General features: G+C 42.1%; 3 protein-coding genes across 4 annotated transcripts; 1 reads left to right on the top strand and 2 right to left on the bottom strand.

Moving 5' to 3' along the window:
- The first annotated feature begins 110 nt into the window (after window positions 1-110).
- Window positions 111-3,817, top strand: LOC105669608 (uncharacterized). The gene is made up of 6 exons (XM_012362661.2): window positions 111-979; window positions 1,343-1,548; window positions 1,911-2,262; window positions 2,567-3,104; window positions 3,322-3,547; window positions 3,627-3,817. The coding sequence occupies exons 2-6, from the start codon at window positions 1,486-1,488 to the stop codon at window positions 3,813-3,815; spliced, it is 1,368 nt and encodes a 455-aa protein (XP_012218084.2). The 5' UTR covers window positions 111-979; window positions 1,343-1,485; the 3' UTR covers window positions 3,816-3,817.
- A 135-nt stretch (window positions 3,818-3,952) lies between these two features.
- Dlish (Dachs ligand with SH3s) lies at window positions 3,953-6,617 on the bottom strand. Of its 2 annotated transcripts, none has more exons than XM_012362663.2 (5): window positions 6,278-6,617; window positions 5,524-5,735; window positions 4,907-5,272; window positions 4,484-4,754; window positions 3,953-4,313 (listed from the first exon to the last, which is right to left on the bottom strand). In XM_012362663.2, exons 1-5 carry the CDS (start codon window positions 6,324-6,326, stop codon window positions 4,036-4,038), a joined length of 1,176 nt encoding a protein of 391 aa, XP_012218086.1. In that variant the 5' UTR covers window positions 6,327-6,617; the 3' UTR covers window positions 3,953-4,035. The 2 variants fall into 2 exon arrangements, with proteins under 2 accessions (XP_012218086.1, XP_012218085.1); XM_012362662.2 differs by having other exon boundaries at window positions 5,524-5,759; window positions 6,278-6,616.
- A 734-nt stretch (window positions 6,618-7,351) lies between these two features.
- Window positions 7,352-20,427, bottom strand: Snoo (Sno oncogene). Its single transcript, XM_067347308.1, has 7 exons — window positions 19,900-20,427; window positions 19,553-19,828; window positions 19,077-19,450; window positions 15,108-18,992; window positions 14,614-14,843; window positions 13,505-14,516; window positions 7,352-13,393 (listed from the first exon to the last, which is right to left on the bottom strand). The coding sequence occupies exons 4-6, from the start codon at window positions 16,212-16,214 to the stop codon at window positions 13,616-13,618; spliced, it is 2,238 nt and encodes a 745-aa protein (XP_067203409.1). The 5' UTR covers window positions 16,215-18,992; window positions 19,077-19,450; window positions 19,553-19,828; window positions 19,900-20,427; the 3' UTR covers window positions 7,352-13,393; window positions 13,505-13,615.
- Window positions 20,428-20,445: the final 18 nt, after the last annotated feature.

Raw genomic sequence — 20,445 nt, 5'->3', positions numbered from 1 at the left:
TTGCAGCAGTATTTCTTAGAGTTTTTGTTTCTTTTCTAACAAAACTGAACAAAAGTTTATTTGCCATTATTTTTTTATTTTGAACGTCAAATATTGTGGCACTGAATTAAATTTCTTCTAGAATAAAATGCCTTTAAAATAAAGTAACAAACTAATGTTTTTACACCTCGAAATTTGATTCTCATTATTTTCGTCAAATCGTGTTAATTGTGAAATAAAATCATGAATATTTTTCTACGTATATAATTTTAAAAATAAGATGTTTAGTGCGCTTTTTTATTAATTTTGCCAATAATAAATAGCAGATTATTTTTATTATGAAACGCGAATTTGAATAAACGCTTATGTGATATATGTAATACAGAAATAATAACTATTTTATATTAAATATTTATGAAAAATGTATGATTTTCTTACAAGTAAATGTAAAGAGACAAACTTTAATCTTATCGGTCTATTTTTCCTTTATTATTTAAAATTAGGTATCATAGATTACTATCGCTCAAACAGATAGACATCGCGGCGGCACACGTCGATTGTGTAATGAAAAAAACCTAAAGATCAATGATTATATATATCACCTTGTTTCTATCAAGAAGTGGACTTTGATTGAAGATTGAACGATTTGTCAAATTTGTGGAAAGATAGCACGATGAACCGGGTATCGAATTTTCTTGCAGCGACGTTGCGCTGATATCGTAGCTTGTTTCTTCTTTGTTCCTGAGACGTCAATATGGCCTCATACTTTTGATCTAAATACCGTACATATCGAGCATTTCTGGCTCTGACGAATGTAAATTCTCTTGGACTAAATTACAGCGAATCGGGAACGCTCGTCAATTGGACTTCAATCGGCCATCAATAACTCGCGTCACGAGTCACCTCGGAAATCTAAAAAATTCGTCTCGTCGCTACAATATATCTTTTTCAATTCCATAGAGATAATCATTAAGGAGAGAAAATTAGCTCTTTAAAACTGGTAAGCTCATCGATAAACATCGGCCATTCTTTAATGTATAGGGTGTCTCGCATTAACGCTTAATGATGAATTCTTGAGCTAATTTGGAGTTGATAATGCTTCCGAGTAATTAGTGGTTAAAAATAGACATCGTAGCGAGTATAGATAATACAAAATTACATTTGTCAATTAGTTTTAACTAGACCTTATCTTCCAATCTTAATTTGAGGCTTAATTTGACTTTATTTTCCTCATTAAGTTAAAAATTGAAAAATCACGAAGAGAATATTATGATCATATTAAGATAACTGTTAACATAATCATATTAATAACTTTTATCGCAGGAAAAAAAGAGTAATTATAAAAATGTTTTTTACGCGATAGTTAAGTTTCAGACACCGGAAACCGCAATCGCGTGTTACGAGGATAAACACTCGTGGCGAAGATCGTCTGATCGCTGAAACGCGCGTCATCGACGAAAGGTTATCAAAACGCAGACGATAAGGCACAGCCGACAAACGGCGAGGATGCTTCACGAAGAAACGGACAACGAGAGGGTCGCCGGCCGCGCGATAAACAATCATCGCAAGGCATGTGATATCTGTACGCACGAGACTACCACGGACGACAAAAACATGCATTGGCGGATCTCGCAAAATTTGCCTGATAAAAGAAATTGGAGAACAATGGCTTTCATATCATTTTTACAGACGTGTGTTCAATCAACCATAAACGCAGTGCGACACAAACTGCTGTAAAAATATATGGAGAGTCAATTCATAAAAAAATCCCACTTTTTGCGAGAACTATTGATTATTATAAATATTTTTTACAGACATAATAATCACTTTAATAAATTTACAAATTAATTTTATTAACACGAATATCCTGTAATCCTAGTGAATTAAAGTTGGACTTTTTATCTGAAAGAAAAGAAATGTTTGCGTTACAGGGATTGAATTATTTTCATCTCGAACGCAAATATTCGGATAACGACAACAGAGTGCAGAAAAGAAAAGAATTTCCTAGCGAAACTACAGAAGACGAGGCAGAGGATGAGAAACAAGAAATTGATGAAAATCAAAAAGAAGAAGACGTAGAAATACAGAAAGTGAATACCAAGATAGAAGGAGAAGAAGAAGAGAACAAAGACGAGCAAGAAGATACGCAAATTGGAGAATGCGCGATTTGTCGCACTATTATCAACGAAACAAATCTGGGCGGCAGTGTCGGCGACTCTGAGCAGAATTCCGAAGGCTATTTGTTGTGTCTACATTGCGTACAAAAATTTTCCATTCGATCAGGTCAATAAAATTCAGTTTATATCGATTATATTAAATTTTCGCTGATCAATTGTATTTCATCAGTGGTAATTAATCCGCAAAGCTTCTTAAAGTGTGATCAAAATTTATATTACAAAGAAAACTAAATAAAATAGACTACGGTAAGTGGCAAATCGGGGCCAAATAACGAACAGATTATTTTTTTCTATAAATTTTGAAATTCAAGGATATCTTTTGAATGAAATTCATCATACACGTTCCCTGTTTTTCCACTTGCATCAGCTTACCCTATCATTTGAAGACAAAAATACATCAATTGTCACAGGCGCGGAGCATCTGCAATCCCGAAGATCGTACGGGAGCTTCTCTCAGGACAGAAGCAATGATCTCGGCGATTGTGTACGCTTGAGAAGAACGTACGACTCACCGATGTACTTGCAATCGCCGTCTCATCCATTGGAATTGCGGCGCGATCAGTGGGCTTGCAGCAGGACGACGATGTCCGGCGAGTCGAACAACGAGGCGATAGATTGCGAAAAGAGCTGCGGAAGACAGCGGTATGGCTATCGCAACCTGACGAGGAGAAACGACGTGGATCGATATGCCTCCGAAATTAAGGTCAAAAGTTCTTCTCTGCCGGCCTCCGCCGATTGCTCCCGCAGACCCATACGTTGCCCGCGTCTGGATTGCTCGGTAAACGTCGCCTTCTCGGCGCTCACACATCATTTCCTCTTCGATCATCCCGAGGTACCTATTCTCAGCGTCGAGCCCGGCACTAAGAGCACGCTCATCATCAGCTACGGAGCTCTCTCCTGCAACTCCAGTCGATGTCTAGCTCTCTTGTTGGTATCCGGAAAGCTCTCGTTAGTACATTAAATCATATAAATCTGCCATGTATCTCTTATACAAAAGCATTAGTATACATGGTATACATTTTGCAGAAAACAATAATGATCTTTCTCATGAAAAATAATTCAATTTGTCAATCAATTAAAAAAAATTCTTTAGCGAATGCAGTTTGCGATTCCACGATTAATACTGATTCAACTAATTAATCATACAAATTTCTGTAACAATAAGAGATTCCGCAGCAAGATTGTTCGGTGGCAATCAGGTGAATGCCAAGTATCGAAATCGATTGCCTTTGCCGGTGCTGGCCGCGCGTTTGCACAGCAATCGCAGTTACGCAAATTGCGAAGAGGTACACGCCGGCGGAGAAGGCCAGTGTGAAAAAGATGTCATCATCGCCTGGGTGGCTGGATTAGATGTCAGCGATACAGCCGACAAACTTCGGTGTAGTATCCAGGTATTCGTATTTCGATCGATTTGCCGTAACAAGTGCTCAAAAAAATGCGTAATGGGATTTGATCGATTTGGTCCGACAGGCAGTGGATAACATCGAGAACGGGGGATTCCGATCGCTCACGTATACGGGCCCCGTTACGTCTCTGAGAGCCGCTCAATGTCCACGCGACGTCTTCTTAGCCGGCGACTGTATTGTCCTTCACGAGGGACTGATCGGTCACATCACTTCCGGCTGCACCAGTCTTAATGTAAATGTCATTGTACACTAAGTCTATTACGTATCAATGCAGGCCGTATGTATACATTCATCCTTTAAGCTGTAAGTATTACCGTTTCCGAAAATGTATACTCGTCCAATATATAAATCACAAGGAAAATGCAAGAAAAACGAACGGAGCAAGTGACATTGTGTATAAAAACATTTATATTGCATAAAAATATGTATAAAAGATATACGCGTATAAAAGTACGTACAAGAACGGCTTAAGCTCATAAGCTGGTCATGGCAGGGGGTCGCGCGTACGCTTTAGGAATGAAACCGTACTTGCGGGTTTTGGGCGCGTAGGCCCACAACCAACCGTCCACCGTCTGATTTCCCAGATCCGCGTAAATCCAGTCGGCCCGTTTCACCGATAGATCATCCGGCGCCTGCGCCTTGTAATCGTAAAGCACCACTAACTCCGTACCGGTTGTCTCATCCCGGAAATCTCGCACTCCTTTTTGCTGCAGCGACTCGCCTCCCGTTATATTGCCCACCGTGCCTTTGCCTGCAAAGTCAATGCAAAACGATGAATTGCCAATGGAATTCCGTCATATGCATTTTAAGTTTTTCCAATTTTATTTTCATAAAAAAATGCATCCTATAAAGCGAAACTTTTATCATCTTAAAAAGCCTTACGATTCTCCGTAAGAGTCAATGATTAAATCAAACACCAACCTGGACTGTGAGTCTCCGCAGACGCTGTATTTGTTGTGGCGGTGGCGGCGGCTGTCGTGGTAGCCGTCGCGTAAGAATGGAGAACGTGACCGGGATAGACGAAACCGGACGGCACAAAACCCTCATTACCATCGCAATGTCGAAGCACCCAAAACCAATCCGGATCGTCGCGATTCAGCACCGTCACAAATTCACCTCTCTCGACGCTAACGTCGTTCTCGTCTCGCGCCACGAATGTGTAAAGGACAATATATCTTCCGGCCGATGGATCCTGCAAGGAATACAAAATTACAATAGAATCCACGAGAATACAATAAAACACTGATGCGCTCTCTAAAATGAATCAAAATTTATAGCGACACTGAAAAAAAAAATTCAAAATCAAAATAGATATTTGACACTTGGTATTTAGCCAAGCGGTACCTTGAAGAAGGGATGTACATCCGGCTGAGACGATATAGTCTGTATGGAATTCTGAGATTGCGTGATGGAGCGATTGACATTGACGTCTGCAGTAGTGATATTATTTCGCGCGTAGCTCTCACAATCCGAAGCAGATCCGGTGTCGGTCTGTTGCGTCTCTTGCAAGCGGCCCGTGGTAAGAAGATCGCAATCGTTCTCGCTGGATCGTGGCAGCTTCTTCTTCACGTTATTCAAACTGGCAAGTGTCAATTCCGCCAGTTGCGATGTGTACGGTGCGCAATATGAATGCGGCACAAAACCTTCCATACGCGTATCCGCCGCTATCACGTACACCCAGTCATTTTCTCTATAAAGGACGTTAACCACCTAAAATGTTAAAATATTGTTAGCACAATCCTTTCTTAATAAATATCATATTATATAATATAATAAATAAAAATTATTTTATATCATTTTTTGTTATGTAAAATAATTGCATAAAATAAATTAGGAAAATTGGTTATAAATACTAGAATTACGATATACATGATACAAATATGCCTTCTGTAATACGTGATTTATGATAAGAGAAAAAGAATCATCGAAGTAAAATAATATTTTATTAATTAATTATTAACCTGGCCCCTTTTAACTTGAAGTTCATCGTCCACGCAGGGAGTAAAGTCGTGCACGATGACCATTTTACTGTCTGGAGAAAGCCCATTTTCCTTTTCAATGCCGACTCTTACGAGAGTTTCGATACTCGCGCTTCCAGTTATCCGTCCAGGAGGCAATGGTACCCTGGTGCCTAGACCAAGTCCTGTACTTCCACCTCCAACGCAGTCTTTCTCTAAATTGAAGTTATGTGTTCCAGCTATTTAAAATCAAATAATTGTCACAAATACGATACGAATAAATTTACATAAAACATTTTAAAAAAAATAGGATTCATTCTTTTTTAAACGGTTTTACGGTTTCGATAAAGATTTTATAATTTTATAATTTCTAAAATTTTGAAGATTTAAAAAAAATGATGTTTCAAAAATTCTAAAATAATATACAAAATAAAAAAAAATAATAAAACATAATTTTCGAGATAATACAAAAGTTGAGTATATTTACAAAATAAAAATAATAATAAATTAAAAAATGATATTTTTATGTGGGAGGAAATCATCTCGTGTGCTCTGGTAGAAGAAAAATCGAAAGTTGCGCGTAATCGGTGCTTGAACTCGGCCCAGGTCGCTTCGACTTGAAGCTGCATAACCGGTCCCGAGCAACAGGTGATCGAGCCGAATGTGACAACTGGCTCTCACCGACCGAACTGCTATGTCGTCGTTCGATCTCGTCTACTCTCTCAATACTCATGTCGCTTACGCGCTCATTACTTACGTTTCTTCTTCTTTCCACGACGTATACGCACGGGACACAGGAAGGCCATTCTGTGATTTCGTTGGTGATATCTCGCTTCGGAATGACTCACATCTCCAGCGCGGCCGAACGACTACCTGCCTCTTACGGTCCAGACGTCGCGGCACGCGCGGAATGCGAGCGTCCTGTTTAGCTCCTCAGAGATATACGGTGGAAATCGTGTAACGTAAAACGTGAAAAAACGAAAGAATTTTGTTAAAGTCGCGAAAACATGCGACCGCGATTAAACGAGACACCTCTCGCCACGGCGAACGGACGCGTTCTCCGCGTTCCTCGGGCAGGACTCGCGACCGCGATCGCGAATTAATCCTGGACACGGCAGGTAGAGAGCGCTACGGGATGATTGCGAGCCGCGGTCGCGGCTCGGCAATTGATTCCGTTAAGTTTTCATAATGATTCATATAAAATGTGACGCTGTCCTCCGAAAGGACAGATATCCGTAGAACTGAAATAAAATAGTTGGAATTGAGCTGGGCTACGGCTATACGAGAAATGTAATAGATGATATATTCCCATTATATAATTAATAAAGTTAGATGTGAAGAGAATCATGATTAATGTATAACTGATAATAATTAATACATAACTGCATATAAAAAGTTAAAATAAATTAATAAGGAAAATATAAATTTTAGAAAGGATTTTATTCCAAATGTGATGGAAAAAGGATTTTTATTTTCGTACCATACCATTTTTTTGTATTTTTTAGATTTTTACGTCAAAAATAAAAGCATAAAGTAACATACATTTTCAAAAATTATTACCACTAAATATTTCTTGAAAAATAAAGCTCTTCTTAAATAAATAATATTGGTATAAAAAATTGTTCTCTAAAATTCTGATTTGAAGCAGCACTTTTAGCATTTCTCCAAATAATAATTACCTAATTTTGCTGACAAATATTAATTTCGAGAAAACTTTTATCATTTCGTGATGAAATAAAATATTTGGGTAAAATTTTCATGCTAATTTCGTTGAAGCGAAGTGTGTGATATTTCGAGAAGTTGCGATCAATGACACAGAATGAGACGTATATAAACTTTGCTCGAAACTTGCTTTTATTGTATTCAATTAATATAAACGACGGTGGTATATTCGTTTTTGCCTATATAACAGAGCTCTCCTGACTTACGCTTAACAATTGCGGGTGTTGTTTTCTCTTTTCTCTTTTCTGGAAAATACTTGTATATGTACAATTATGTGTCTTAATTGTGCCGAATATTTAGTCATCGTAGATTGCGAATCGACTACTTAGGTACCATTAACGTTAACTCTGGCTAATATGAGAGACCGTAGAAATGCTTTTATATATATATATTATATATATATTATATATATACTACTCTCGGTACTGCTTTTCAGGCGTACAGAAGTCGCGAGATTCTAACGAAGGATCGCCGGACGTGTGTCTCTGTGTGTGTTACGTGTGTGAAATAGGTACAAAATCGATTCGGTACAAAATCGTCCCTACTTTTTTTAAATAATACAGCGCAACTACATGTCCACGGCGAAGACGAAACTTCGAGAACGAGCGGGCCGCTCCCTTTATAAATGGAGCTTCACTGTATTATCGGTGTAAATTTATCGCTGCGCGAGATATGATCTCGGCTGGACGAGATCACGGTGTAACGCCGCGAAAAATAGCCGGCGCTCATTATCGTTAATTTATGCCCTCGCAATTCTCTTACGACTTACGAGGGCGTGGAACACTTAAAGATGAGCGATCGATCAATTTCTCTTCGTTTCTTCTTCTCTCCCTCGTGGAAAGGGGGAGGGTGAGGGGGAAATTTACAAAATTCGAGAGAACAAGAGGTCAGACTTTGTACTTTCGTATTGCACTTTGTTGTAGTGTAATTTAATGACACGCTGGAGTTTTCTTAAGAGTAAATCCTAACGTAGTCGCAAGAGACCGTTTTACTCTAATGCTTGATACAGTTTTCTCACGCGAGAAAATAAATAAGAGTGTGAGTTAAGAAAATAAACTATTGCGTACAAAGGGTTTCATTATTCCCTCTCCCTGCGAGATCGCGCGCGACGGCGTTCTCGAGGTGTTTATGAATTAATTTCCTCTGCGCATCTTTTAAATTAATTGCCGATAACAATTTCAGATACAACTGCGTCTCTTACCCAAACGACACAAAAAATTCGTCTAGACGACATCTTACAGATTAGGGATATCTAAAAGGTGGACTAAAAATAACGTCTCAAAAATTTAAAATGTCTAAAGAGTGTCTAAACAACGTCTCAAAATTTTAGAACGTCTAAAGAATGTCTAAAAGGTGTCTAAACAACATCTAAAAAATTTTAGAACGCCTAAAACATGGCTAAACAATATCTCAAAAATTTATGACGTCTAAAGGGATGTCTAAATAACGCTTTAAAAAATCAAGACGTCTAAAAGATGTTTAATCAACGTCTCAGAGATACCAGATATTTAGAAGAGATGTCTGAGAGGTATCGGAAATGATTTTAGACGCTCGAGAAGATGCCCGGCGTCTCTCAGGTATTTATGAAGTCTGGGTACTTATGCGAATTAATGTAGACGCGGGAGATTACTTTTCTAGCGGTCGAGAGAGCAGAATGCATATCTCTGGAAATTTTCTGGAGTCGTTTTCACGTTATAAACTATCGCCGATTACAGATTATCTATTTTTCCGCTAGTGAAACTTCCGCTTAAGCTGCAAAGCGAAGCACGACATGTCGCGGAGTAAAGTTCCCTCCTTTACGTACACAATAACGTCTTGCATCGTCCGTTTATTTTGTTATCGCACAAAACGCTCGATGCAATGATACATATATATATATATATATATATGTGTGTGTGTGTATATGCCTTATCGTCTATTCAAATAGTTTATTTTCCTCTTCGGCATGTGTTCATACATACGCATGTGCGTACATCGTTCGTATCGGATGCTCTTACGTTTTTACGACTTTCTTGTTTTTGTAATAAGTTAAAAATAGAATGACAGAGTACGTGTGTACGCGCAGACACACAGGGTACATAATACGCGCGTTATACATTTGGCGATAATGGTATCGCTGATAAAACGCGCGTCATCGTCGCACATTGGGCGAAAATTCACGCGATTTTGACCGTCGAATGGTCTCGAGATAAAAAACTTCCCGATTGAAAAACGAGCGCGACACACGATTGCACGCACACGCATAGGTCGTCAGGTCGTATCAGCTAGCATTTACAATTTGTGTTTCGAAAGTCAGACTAAATATATAATAACAACAGAGATAATAGTCGTGAAACGCACGATAAAAATTACTTCCGACGTCTGCTCCCTTGAAAGAGAGAGAGAGAGAGAAAGAACCCGTTTAAACGAGCGTCAGCAGTGTGTTTCGATACAGTTCGTGACATATGTCATAATTATATTATAAGCGCGATGCATCTCGAGTGTCGTACACATGTACGCAATCCAATAATATTTTCCCTTTCTTTCTTTTTCAATGAAATCCAGGTATCGTATGTACTCTGTTTTTTTTTATTTGCAATATATTTTCATTTCGAAATTAAAATACATCTCCCATGCGAAATTGAAATACATCTTAAGTCATGGCAGTTACATGATTCGTCGAAATCCTGTTTTTACACACAGACTTCAAAATGTATTCGAAACCGAGCTGTATATTAATTATTAGGTATTACGAATTATCTTTTACGTTCTAGGTAACTCTACATTAAACTGAGTGTGTGTATGTATGTACGTGTATGAAAAACATAGACTATTACATTCTTTTATATCTTAGGTGGGATGCTTACATTACTGTAACATTACAATATAACGTGTCTTATGTATATTGACCGAATGTTACATAGGGCATATATATATATATATATACATATATGTATATATATATATATATGAATGTATTCTCTATTCTACATCGTCGATTACTTCATACATCGTCAGCTTTATATTAACAGATTGCTTTGAAAATCTAACATTCGCTCCGTTCAGATATACACCAGAATCAAGTACTCGCGGATGAGTTCTTCCGTTTTCTATCATAAACATATGGAAATATCAAATTTCTCACTGTGCTTTCCTTTTTCCACAACTTGATGTAAGAATTACTGGCACTGTTGTTATATAAAAAAAAAAAAAAAAAAAAGGAAAGAAAAAAAAGGAATAAGACAAACGTATGTACGATGAGATCTTCGAAGCAGTCTCGACATATGTATACATGCGGTGTATTTTTGATACACGGTTATGTATTCAATAAATCATCATGTTTCGCTACACAATGGAATTATAATGCAAGTATACGATTTATATTGTTATAGCTATTGTATCGCTGACAGAAGGGATATGTATGCATAGACGTGCGTGTCTATTATACAATCCCGACAGTTTAGTTTTCCACATCCTGCGTCCTGGGTACACATAAACGCAAGAATATCTCGAAAGATTTTCGCGATCTCCACAGAGTCATTATAAAATCAAGATTATATTTCTCGAGGTAGGTGTACCGTGTGCGAACAAACAGCGCGGAGCGCGAGAGAATAAATTTGTGTAAAAGTTGTTCGACCGAACGCAAATCGAACGCCATCGGGCATTCTGTTTGCATTCGTGATGATAAGTAAACATCTTCCGAATCTGGAAAATTTACATCATCCGTTCGTTCGCTCGTGTATACCCATCTTTACAGATACTTTCGCATAATAGCATATTTAAATCGGGGATTACATTATATCCTGTCACTGGGAACTCCGTCACGTATCTCGGTGCAAAAATATTCAAGCGGCGAGATGAAAGCGTAGTATAATAAAGAGGGCAGGGGGAGGGAGAGTAAAGGAGAATATAAAAGGTAAATGTTTCTATCACTCATTATCGACTGTACGTGTAATAAATGACAACAGAGTCCGTAATAAAAGTTATCCTCTTGCATATATATGTTTGGTATATATGTATGTATTTTTTTCCGTATCTACATCCTCTTTTACACGTGCATATATCTTGCTTGTTTGTTCATGCTTCACTACACACACACACATATATATATATATATATATATATACATATATATATATGTGTATATATATATATATATATATATATATTTCGTATGAATATATTTAAAAAATCTATTTTCCTTTATTGTGGCGTGTAATAATATAATTTGATACACAGACATTCGTATATATGGAGTATTTTCATGCAGGAAAAATAATCTTTGTTTTTTTTCTTCTTTTTTTCGTATCATCTCAGTCCTAACAATCAACTTGAATCCGTATGGAAATAAAAATCCGCAATAAAAAAATGTAATAATATGCAACATAATTTAACACTCGGTCTCTGCTAAAACTCGAGAGATATTCAGAAATCGCCGTCAGTGCCGCGATTGCGTCTCTCTCTCTCTCTCTCTCTCTCTCTCTCTTTCTCTGCGTCTTACGATATTCTCTCTTTATATAATTTTCCAATGTTGACAAATATAAAGTGGAAACGCTATCTTAGCATGCCCACTATTTTCTGCATATCTCTCATTTTCTTTCACAGTAGGACCATTCAATATATTAAATACAATTAAAGTAAACTGTACCAACAATAATATACAAAATAAATATAAATATATATCTATATATTAAGAATATAAGTTCCTCAGCTGCGGATCTTAGTAAAAATATTATATATTAATAACAAAATATATATTGTAATCAACAGAAATTATATACAGTACGTGTCCACACATACAATAAACTTTCCATTGCGCTTTCAATCGCGATTTTCAAAAAGCACACAAATTAAAAGGAAAAATAGAAAGAAAAAAAAAAAATGTAGAGCGTTTTTTGGGGCGGAAAAGAGAAACAACCAGATCGTCGACGATCCATTTTATAAGTGACCTATTATGAAAATCACAAAATTCATCATTAATAAATTAAACAAACTTGATAATCACATAAAATGATTGGAAATGTAAGAACGATCGAATATGTTATTATCAACAATGATTCGAATTATGGTCCTACTGTATGAATCAAATAAATAACTTTTAGATACGCGAATTTGTTTCCTTCTCATTAGGCATGGACCGAGCTTTTTCATAAAATAAAAAAGCAGATCCCACTCATACGCATTAATCACAAGATTGTAACCGTGGCGATTCGGTTCGGAACGTGTATATAACGTCCTGGGTATTACAATGTAGTACGAGCTGCTGGAACACACCTAGGTTTATGCTTACAGCATACCTAGAATAACAATATAGCACCTAGGTTTTTTTGTACTTTAGTATTATTTCGTCATGATAGTGTAATTAATTATAAACATACATTTATGATGCCACAATATATTTACATCATGCGATCATGACTACCAAGATGTGAATGGAAAGCAATTTCAATTCATTCTCACTATAAACTTTCTTTCTTTCATTCATTCACTCATTCTTTTCTTCTCTCTCTTTATTTTCTCATCGTTCATATTCAGGGATCAAAATAATGACCGTAAAAATCTTTACACTTCGCATATATTTAATATACGCGAAACGTCTTATCGCAATATCGCACTAAATGTAATCGTTTTATTGGCGCGGTATAATCTCTTAAATTCTATACTCCCCCGTTTCATATATAATACAATATCTACATTCGATTTTCATTAAAAAATCGACCGATACAAGTATACTTGACGTGGCTGTCCAACTCGTGGCATCGGTTTGCCACATCTCCCAACGGGAGTATCACCCTATCAAATCCGCTAACATTATCCACGCGATCGCGAGACGAAATGTTAACGAAACGACACGTCTTTCTTCGCGAGACTGTAGAACTCGACAACTCAAAATTCATTCGGAAAAAAACGCCTATCTTCGTTATCCACGAAACGCTAGACTGCAAACAGGAAGTGGATGTATCACGCGTGATTATCGACAAACATGGAAGGCAAAGTATGTTCGCTGACAGTGATCGATTGGTCAGTGTGAATTTCGCGAAGCGCTTCTTTCCGCGATGACTCCTCCTCCAGTCCGATGTTTTGAGTTGGATAGCACGTGGCTTACTTACTTAGTTAAAAACTTCGAATTAACTGCGATAATATTTAAAGGCTCGTCGCGTATCACATAAACCTAGACAGATTTTTTTCATTTAGTTTAGAATTGTAATATATATATATATATATATATATATATATATATATATATATATATATTTATATATATATATATATTTATATATACCTAATGTACTAATTTCAGTGCACGCTTATTCGGCCAACGGATGAGCGTCGTCGCGGTAATCGCTGAGCAGTTGTGTGTATGTGTGTTAAATTAACTTCCGTGTTATCCTAGTCACTGATCCGACTCGTTATTAGTCGTTAGCACGTTGGCGGGCTCAGACTCTTTATTGTTCGATGGTAGACTCGCGGCGTCGGTCTCCTCGTTGTCGCCCTCGGTGCTATCGGCTGCACTGGCACGCGGCGCTGTCGCCGCCGTCAATGCCACGTCCTCTTTTTTATCTTGTTCATCCTCATTGGCGACGTCGACACCGATGGATTGTTCCTGTTGTAACTTCTGCATGTGCAGCTGACTGCGCAGCTTCGAAATTTCGCGCGCGTCCGACCGCCGATGACGCCGTAGTTGCGCATTCTCCGACGCCACGCGACGCGCTAGCTCTATCACGTCCTGCGGCACGTCCAACGCTCTCAGTCGCTCTTCCAGATCCGCCGCCGCACTACCGTCCGTGTCAGAGTCGCTTTCCGATGGCGAGGAAGTGCCGACCTCGGAGGAAGCCGCCAGCAGTGGAGGTTCCACGCTCACCGTGGACGATGTCACAGCCGTGCTGCTCTCTTCCTCCTCACCGTCCTTCTCCTTCCTATCCTTCGGTGGCGTCGATTCCTTCTGATTTTCATCAGACACGTAATATAGAGGATAAGAAGCTGCAGTGGCCGCTTGAGTCGGCGATGTTTTTTCGAGTTTGATACTGACTGGCGACAGCAACTCTTGCTTCTCGCTCGTAGGACTCGACGAGCGATGATTGTGACGGCGATGCTCGTGATGATGCCGTCGTTGCTGATGAACGGAAGAAGGCGGCGGTATCTGAGCTATCTGAGTGGGCGTCGGTATAGGCGCCAGTGCCACGTTGGGTTGGAAATGCGGCTCGAAACGCTCGCACTCCGAAAGCGGGATAACACGTTCAGGATGTTGCAGTACAGGCGGACCTCGACTAAGAAACGCAGGCACCAATGTTGAACTGTCGATAAAAAAAAATAATATTACTGTCATTTCTGAGAATCTCTTTTGTGGAAAATATATACAACACGCTGTGTTATAATAATTACAACACTCACTTGTCCCTGTGCTTGCAATTGCTCGTCGAGTTCCAAGGCCGAAATGCGGATGCGCCTCTGGCAGCGAGCTCGAATAATGTCCACTGCATCTGGAAGTAAGGATCAGCTGCTTGCATTTGGGACACAGGATGATATATGCCTAGTCCGTTGCCATTGTAGATTCCAGCGCAATCGTTCTTCCCTACGTCCTTCTTTGTGCGTTTGGTTAACCTTTCGTATTCATGTCGTAGCTAAATAAGAGATAATTATGTTTACATATTTTTCAGACACATCTGCGATGTTGCAAATCAAATAAATTTCAAATATATATTTGAAAGTTATTATATTTTACGTATGCATAAAGTATTGTCAAGTATGTGTATTATTATTTTATGTATAGATATGTGTAATATTAAAATGATCTGATTAATATATTTTATAAATATATTAAGTATCATTATTAAATATGTATGACATTAACTTTATTTAATTTCGTAAAAAATGCATGATAATACCTCCAGCTTTCGCTTGGAGTTTAGCACAAAATGCCTGTCCTTCAGCTCTCGGAAAAGGATGAGCGCTTTGTTGTAGTGCGGTTGATCACGGCAGAGCAGCAGATACGACCGCCAGTTTGCCGAGTCGAAACCCCAGTGACAGGTACGATTTTCCAGAGATCTGTGAGCGTGTCTCACAAAACGTTGGGGAGAGAACTGATAGTTGCACTCCTGGCACTCGATGCATACCGAATCGTCCGTTTCGAACAGATCCGCGTCGAAAACGCCTTTACACTTACCGAAGCACTCGTGATACACTTTGAACTTGGCGATCGTTTCCTCCTCGTCGTCGTTCTTGCCACACACTTTCTTTTCGAGACAATCTTGCGTCTGGCCGATTTGAGAAGGATCGCAGGATTCTGTCCGTAATAGCAAAGCACTAACGAGCCTCTCGGCGTCGGTTTGGGTGATAAGACCACAGGATGGCGCATTGTGCGGCAGGATTCCGGACTGCTTGAGTCCTTCGAGCTGATCACCGGTGCAGCGCGAGCAGTAGATCTGCAGCTCGTCGCACACCTGGTTGATTTGTTGCAGAGAAAAGTCCTGCAGCACCGTGTTCAATATCTGCGGTAAACATAACCTCCTCTCACCGCCCACCACGAAGCACGATATCCTCTCGCCTTCGAGGATCGTCTCGCATCGCTCGGAGCAGTTTTGATCGGGCGCCGTTAATATCGGTATCTGGAACTCGAGCTCGCGCTTCTCGACGCTCTTCAGACGATCCACCGCCGAGGGATGATCCTCGTCCGAATCCTCCAACGATCGCGGCGCCTTGATCACGGGCGTCACCGGGCGCGTCTCGCGACCCTCCTTCTCGACGATGTCCTTCGGCGCCTGCTCCCCAGGCGATTCCAGGCCGCAATTGGCCGCCGGACGACTGGCGGGTGGCGAGAAGCACGAGATCGCCGATTGTTCGCGCAGCAGCGCTTTACAGTCCATGCCCAGCAGGGCCGAGCTAGGACCCTGCAGACTCTTCACGGCTGACAGCTGATAGGTCTTGAGCACGGTTTTCAACTGCGGACTGTACGACTGACTGGCGGTGGTGTTGCCCGGCAGTAGTGTCTCCATTATTGCTGCGCCGCGTGTTGTGAGCGTTCTTTCTCGGTTTCCGAGAGAAGTGTGTGCCTTTCCTCCGCGTGGAAGAGGATAACGCGGCGAAGAGAAGCGAAGAGAAGAGAAGCGAAGAGAAGCGAACGCGAAGACGCTCGCCGCCGGTCGTGCTCTTAAACGTGTACGGCTCTCGTCGCTGCGCTCACACACACGAAAAACAAAAAAAAATCGACGAGTTTGTCACATTCGTATATCGATATATCGCGTTATTATACGATACGATACTCCGTATTGTATCCCACAACTGTCTGCAACGAGCGTTTCTCTATTTCACGTCGCGGAACACGCCGTGGCAGCGGGAATCGAGCACTAGAACAACTGGCACAGCGACTCGACTGCCTCGCGATCCCACTTCCATGTCACTCGAGCCCAGTGTGTCGTCGTTGTCGTCGCCGTCGCGATGATTCTCGTCGTCGCACCACATTCTCCGCGTTTGCTCGCGGATCGACGTTCCGAATCGCGAGACAGACCCGGGTCCATCTCACCGCGCGAGCTTCTTCCTAATCCGCGCGCTGCTGCTCCGCACTTCTCTTTCTCACTCACTCTCTCTTTCTCTTTCGCACTTTCTCACTCGTTCTCTCTCTCACTCCGATCTCCGTCCGGCGCGAGAGACCGAGTTACACGCGTATAACCCGTCCGCGCGCGTCCGTCCGTCCGTCCTTCCTTCCTCCCTACGTTTGCCCCTCCCGCCGTTGCATTACACCGCCGACGAAGACAACGATGCGACTGCTGCTACCGCCGCGACCCGCGATCCGTCGCGACGCCACCACTTCCACACACATGATAAAGCCGCTCTCCGTCCGTCTCTCCCGCGCCTCTCGCTCCTTTGTCCGTGTCTCCTCGCTCTCCCTCTCTCGCACTTTCGCGGGGCAGAAAAGCGCGTTACGCGGAGATCGCACGCAGCAAGTCCTCCGTCGAGCCTCCTCGAAACGAGAGAGAGCCTCCTCCTCACGAGTTCCCTCCGATTCCGTCGCGAACTCCCTCCTTGCTCCCTGCCACTACCTTCCTCCTACTCCTCCTTCACCACCTTCTCCTCCTCCTCCTCCTCCTCCACCACCTCCTCCTTCTTCTTACGACGGCGGTTTTCAACGCGACGTTCTCGTAGCCGCGAATTCGATGCGCGTCGAAAGCAGCACGGATTCGAGTCGCACGGTCACGGATACGACGGCCCGACGATCCATAGCGGGCTCAAGTCTCCCTGCCTTATCGAACGCAATCCACAACCGACCAAATGACACATGTGTCCGTCTATTTATCTTTCGCACTCATTGCACGTTATTCATCGTTACACACATACACACACGCACACAGAAAGGCACGCGCGCGCGCGCGCGCCCACGTTTCTATTTATCATCTCTTTATCCGTCACTTCACCACGACGCACTGTTGTCGCGCGTACGATACATGCTATCCCGCACTCGTTGACAACGTCGTCGTCGTCGTGTGAACTCTATCGCGCGCACCACGTACGTTGTCGTTGTCGCTACTGGCGTCTGCGATGATCGCTATCGGGACGCCGCGCCGCCGCGGCACCACCGCTCCGCACCGCGCGCGCCAAATACCAACGAGAATGTCGGCGATGATACGTCCGACGTCCGGCGAATATTATCGCGTCACTGGAGCACGACCACCAGCACGGTTGGCATCGTCAAACGAACGATTTACTCGTCGGCACGTCGCGACGCAATGGCGTATCGATCGCAGTGGTGGCGGCGGCGGCGGCGGTGGCGGCGGCGACGGCGGCGGCGGCGGCGGCGGCGCCGGCGGTGGCGACGGCGACAGCGGTGCAATCGAGTAGGCGAGAAGACGACGATGAGTAGCAGACACTCGCGGGAACACGCATATTTCTTACAGCGTCGCGGAAGCAATCGATGACGATCTCGATTCCGGATGACGTGCGAGCGAATGGACCATTCGACGATGCGAATACACGCGCGATCTGCGATGCGAATATTTTTCTATCCGTCTCTGTCTTTCTTTCCCGCCTATTCTCTTTCTCCCCCTCTTTCTCTCTATGCACAGACGCTAACGAGACAACGGCAGAGCCTCCGCGATATATATGTATACGTTTTTCACGCACGCTTCTCCTCGCCCGCCGCGCTTTCGTGGATGATGACTGTGTGGATGTTTGTTCTGTTTCTCGCTCTACTCGTTTCTGTCCTCCTCTCAGTCTCTTTCTCTCGCGCGTTCCCGCTCCGCCGAGTCTTTTTGCTCTCACGCGCGAACAGAGGGGTCCTCCTCCTTCTCGCACTTTTGCTCTTTTTATTTCTCTCCCTCTTCCTCTCTATCTCGTGTCCGCGCACACGTACACACACGAGTGCGAACGGTCGCGTAAACATCGGACGAGAGTCGGAACGGCGGAGCCCTTGAGAGAACGAGACTGGCTCCGCTCGTGCAGAACTCTCATTCTCTCTCTCTCTCTCTCTCTCTCTTTCTCTCGTTTGTATATGTGTGTAGCGAACGTGCTCGAGCGCTTGTGTATATTTTGCTAGTTCGCTATGCATATATGTATGCTGCACATATATATGCTAACGCACGGTGCTCGCGCGTGCTGCTAGCGCACGCTTTCCGCGCGATTATGTGAGTCTCAGCCGGCTCTGTATATACCAGGTGTCAAGAAACTGCAAACCTTACCTATTAATATTTCTGCTCGAATGGCGATTTTTTTCCTCAACCGAAGCTTAATCTACCGACATTTCTTTCTCCTTTAATTTTCGAATCCAAGTATCTCGAGCACTACATTAACAGATATATAATTACATTTAAATTTTATTTAATTAAAGATGAAATAAGGAACAAGGCTCTGCTATATTTACCCACACTAGATTAGATTAATCATTAATCATCCATAACGTAAATATCTTTCCTGACGCTGTTTTTAACTCGAATTCTCGATTCGATCTCGAAAATCATACGCTTAATCTTTCCGTACTCCGTGCATGCATGCTTGCGCGCGCGAGCGTTCTGCACGCTCATCTCCTCTCGGTGTGCGTGCTGGCACATACGCGCTCATGTCCGCTCGGTGGTAAAGAATCACCGTAAACTCTGCATGCCTGTCTCGTTCCCCTCTACGAGCATCGCGGCCGCGACGGCGACGGCGACCGTTCCTCCCTTTCTCCTCGCTCGGGCGACAACCGGCCACCTACTGCGCACCGCCGCGCCTCTGTCGCGAACAGTGCCGGATTAAGAGACGACTGAAAGAGGACTGTCATTACTAAATGCCTATGGAATCCAAACAAATCCACTCATATATTTATCTTATCGTAAATTCCGGGACTCGCATCCTGTTATCTTACTCTAATCTCTTTCCCCATACAATGCTTTTTCGTCCTTACAACTGCACAATGTTGTATAGAAATTGTAGTACACGGATTTGATATTTATACAAGAGAAAGGGGCCCGTTCGGAGTGCCTCGGCACAGTTCTGCTTGCGAACTTTTCTCTCCGGCTTCCACTCGGCCCGATACTCGGACGTAACGATAGGAAGAAGCATAAAAGATAGCGGTGCTTCTGGACATGCTTAATGAAGAGGCCTCGTCGCAGTTTTCATGTGCATATTACAATATTCTTACCTAAAATTTTATAGCGTGATGAAATAGCGGGCAATTGTAAAAAGAATTTTATTTCGTTATCAAGTTCTTACTGTTAATTTGTTTTCACTCGCTCTCTCTCTCTCCAAGATTCTAGCCACATCCCTGCAGCTCCTCGCCGCAACGCGCATAGCTCGGTTACGGCGGCGGCACGCGTCTCTGTGTGAATCGGCCGCCGCCGAACGTCTAGTCATGTGACCTTCCCGTCAAAATAGCCTGCGTACCTCCCCGCGCGCGCTACGCATACATTCGCATGGCGCAGCACGCTACACAAGTACGTACGTAGCCGCGAGACGATGGAGTGTGGAGGTGCGGCCGTGGCGTGCTTAGTATCGTTGCCATTTTGTGTTCATTGTCAGGGCCGGCGCACAAAGTATCGTAAAGCTCAGACCGACGGCGATGACGTGCTCTCCATCTTGTTCTCCTTCCAAGCCAGACAGCTGGTTGCCGTACTTAATGTCTTCTGACAATACTTGGAAGAAATTAGATTCATGTCGAAAAAAATAATTAAAAAATGTTGAAATTTTATGAAAGAAAATAAAATACCATAAATGTCGAATTCTAGATAATTTCTACATCGCATCGATATGTTATGTTTG

This window comes from Linepithema humile, chromosome 1 (assembly GCF_040581485.1).
Source record: "Linepithema humile isolate Giens D197 chromosome 1, Lhum_UNIL_v1.0, whole genome shotgun sequence".
Taxonomy (NCBI): Eukaryota; Metazoa; Arthropoda; class Insecta; order Hymenoptera; family Formicidae; genus Linepithema; species Linepithema humile.
The sequence above is the reverse complement of the archived record's forward strand: the minus strand, read 5'-3'. Positions and strand labels throughout refer to the sequence as shown.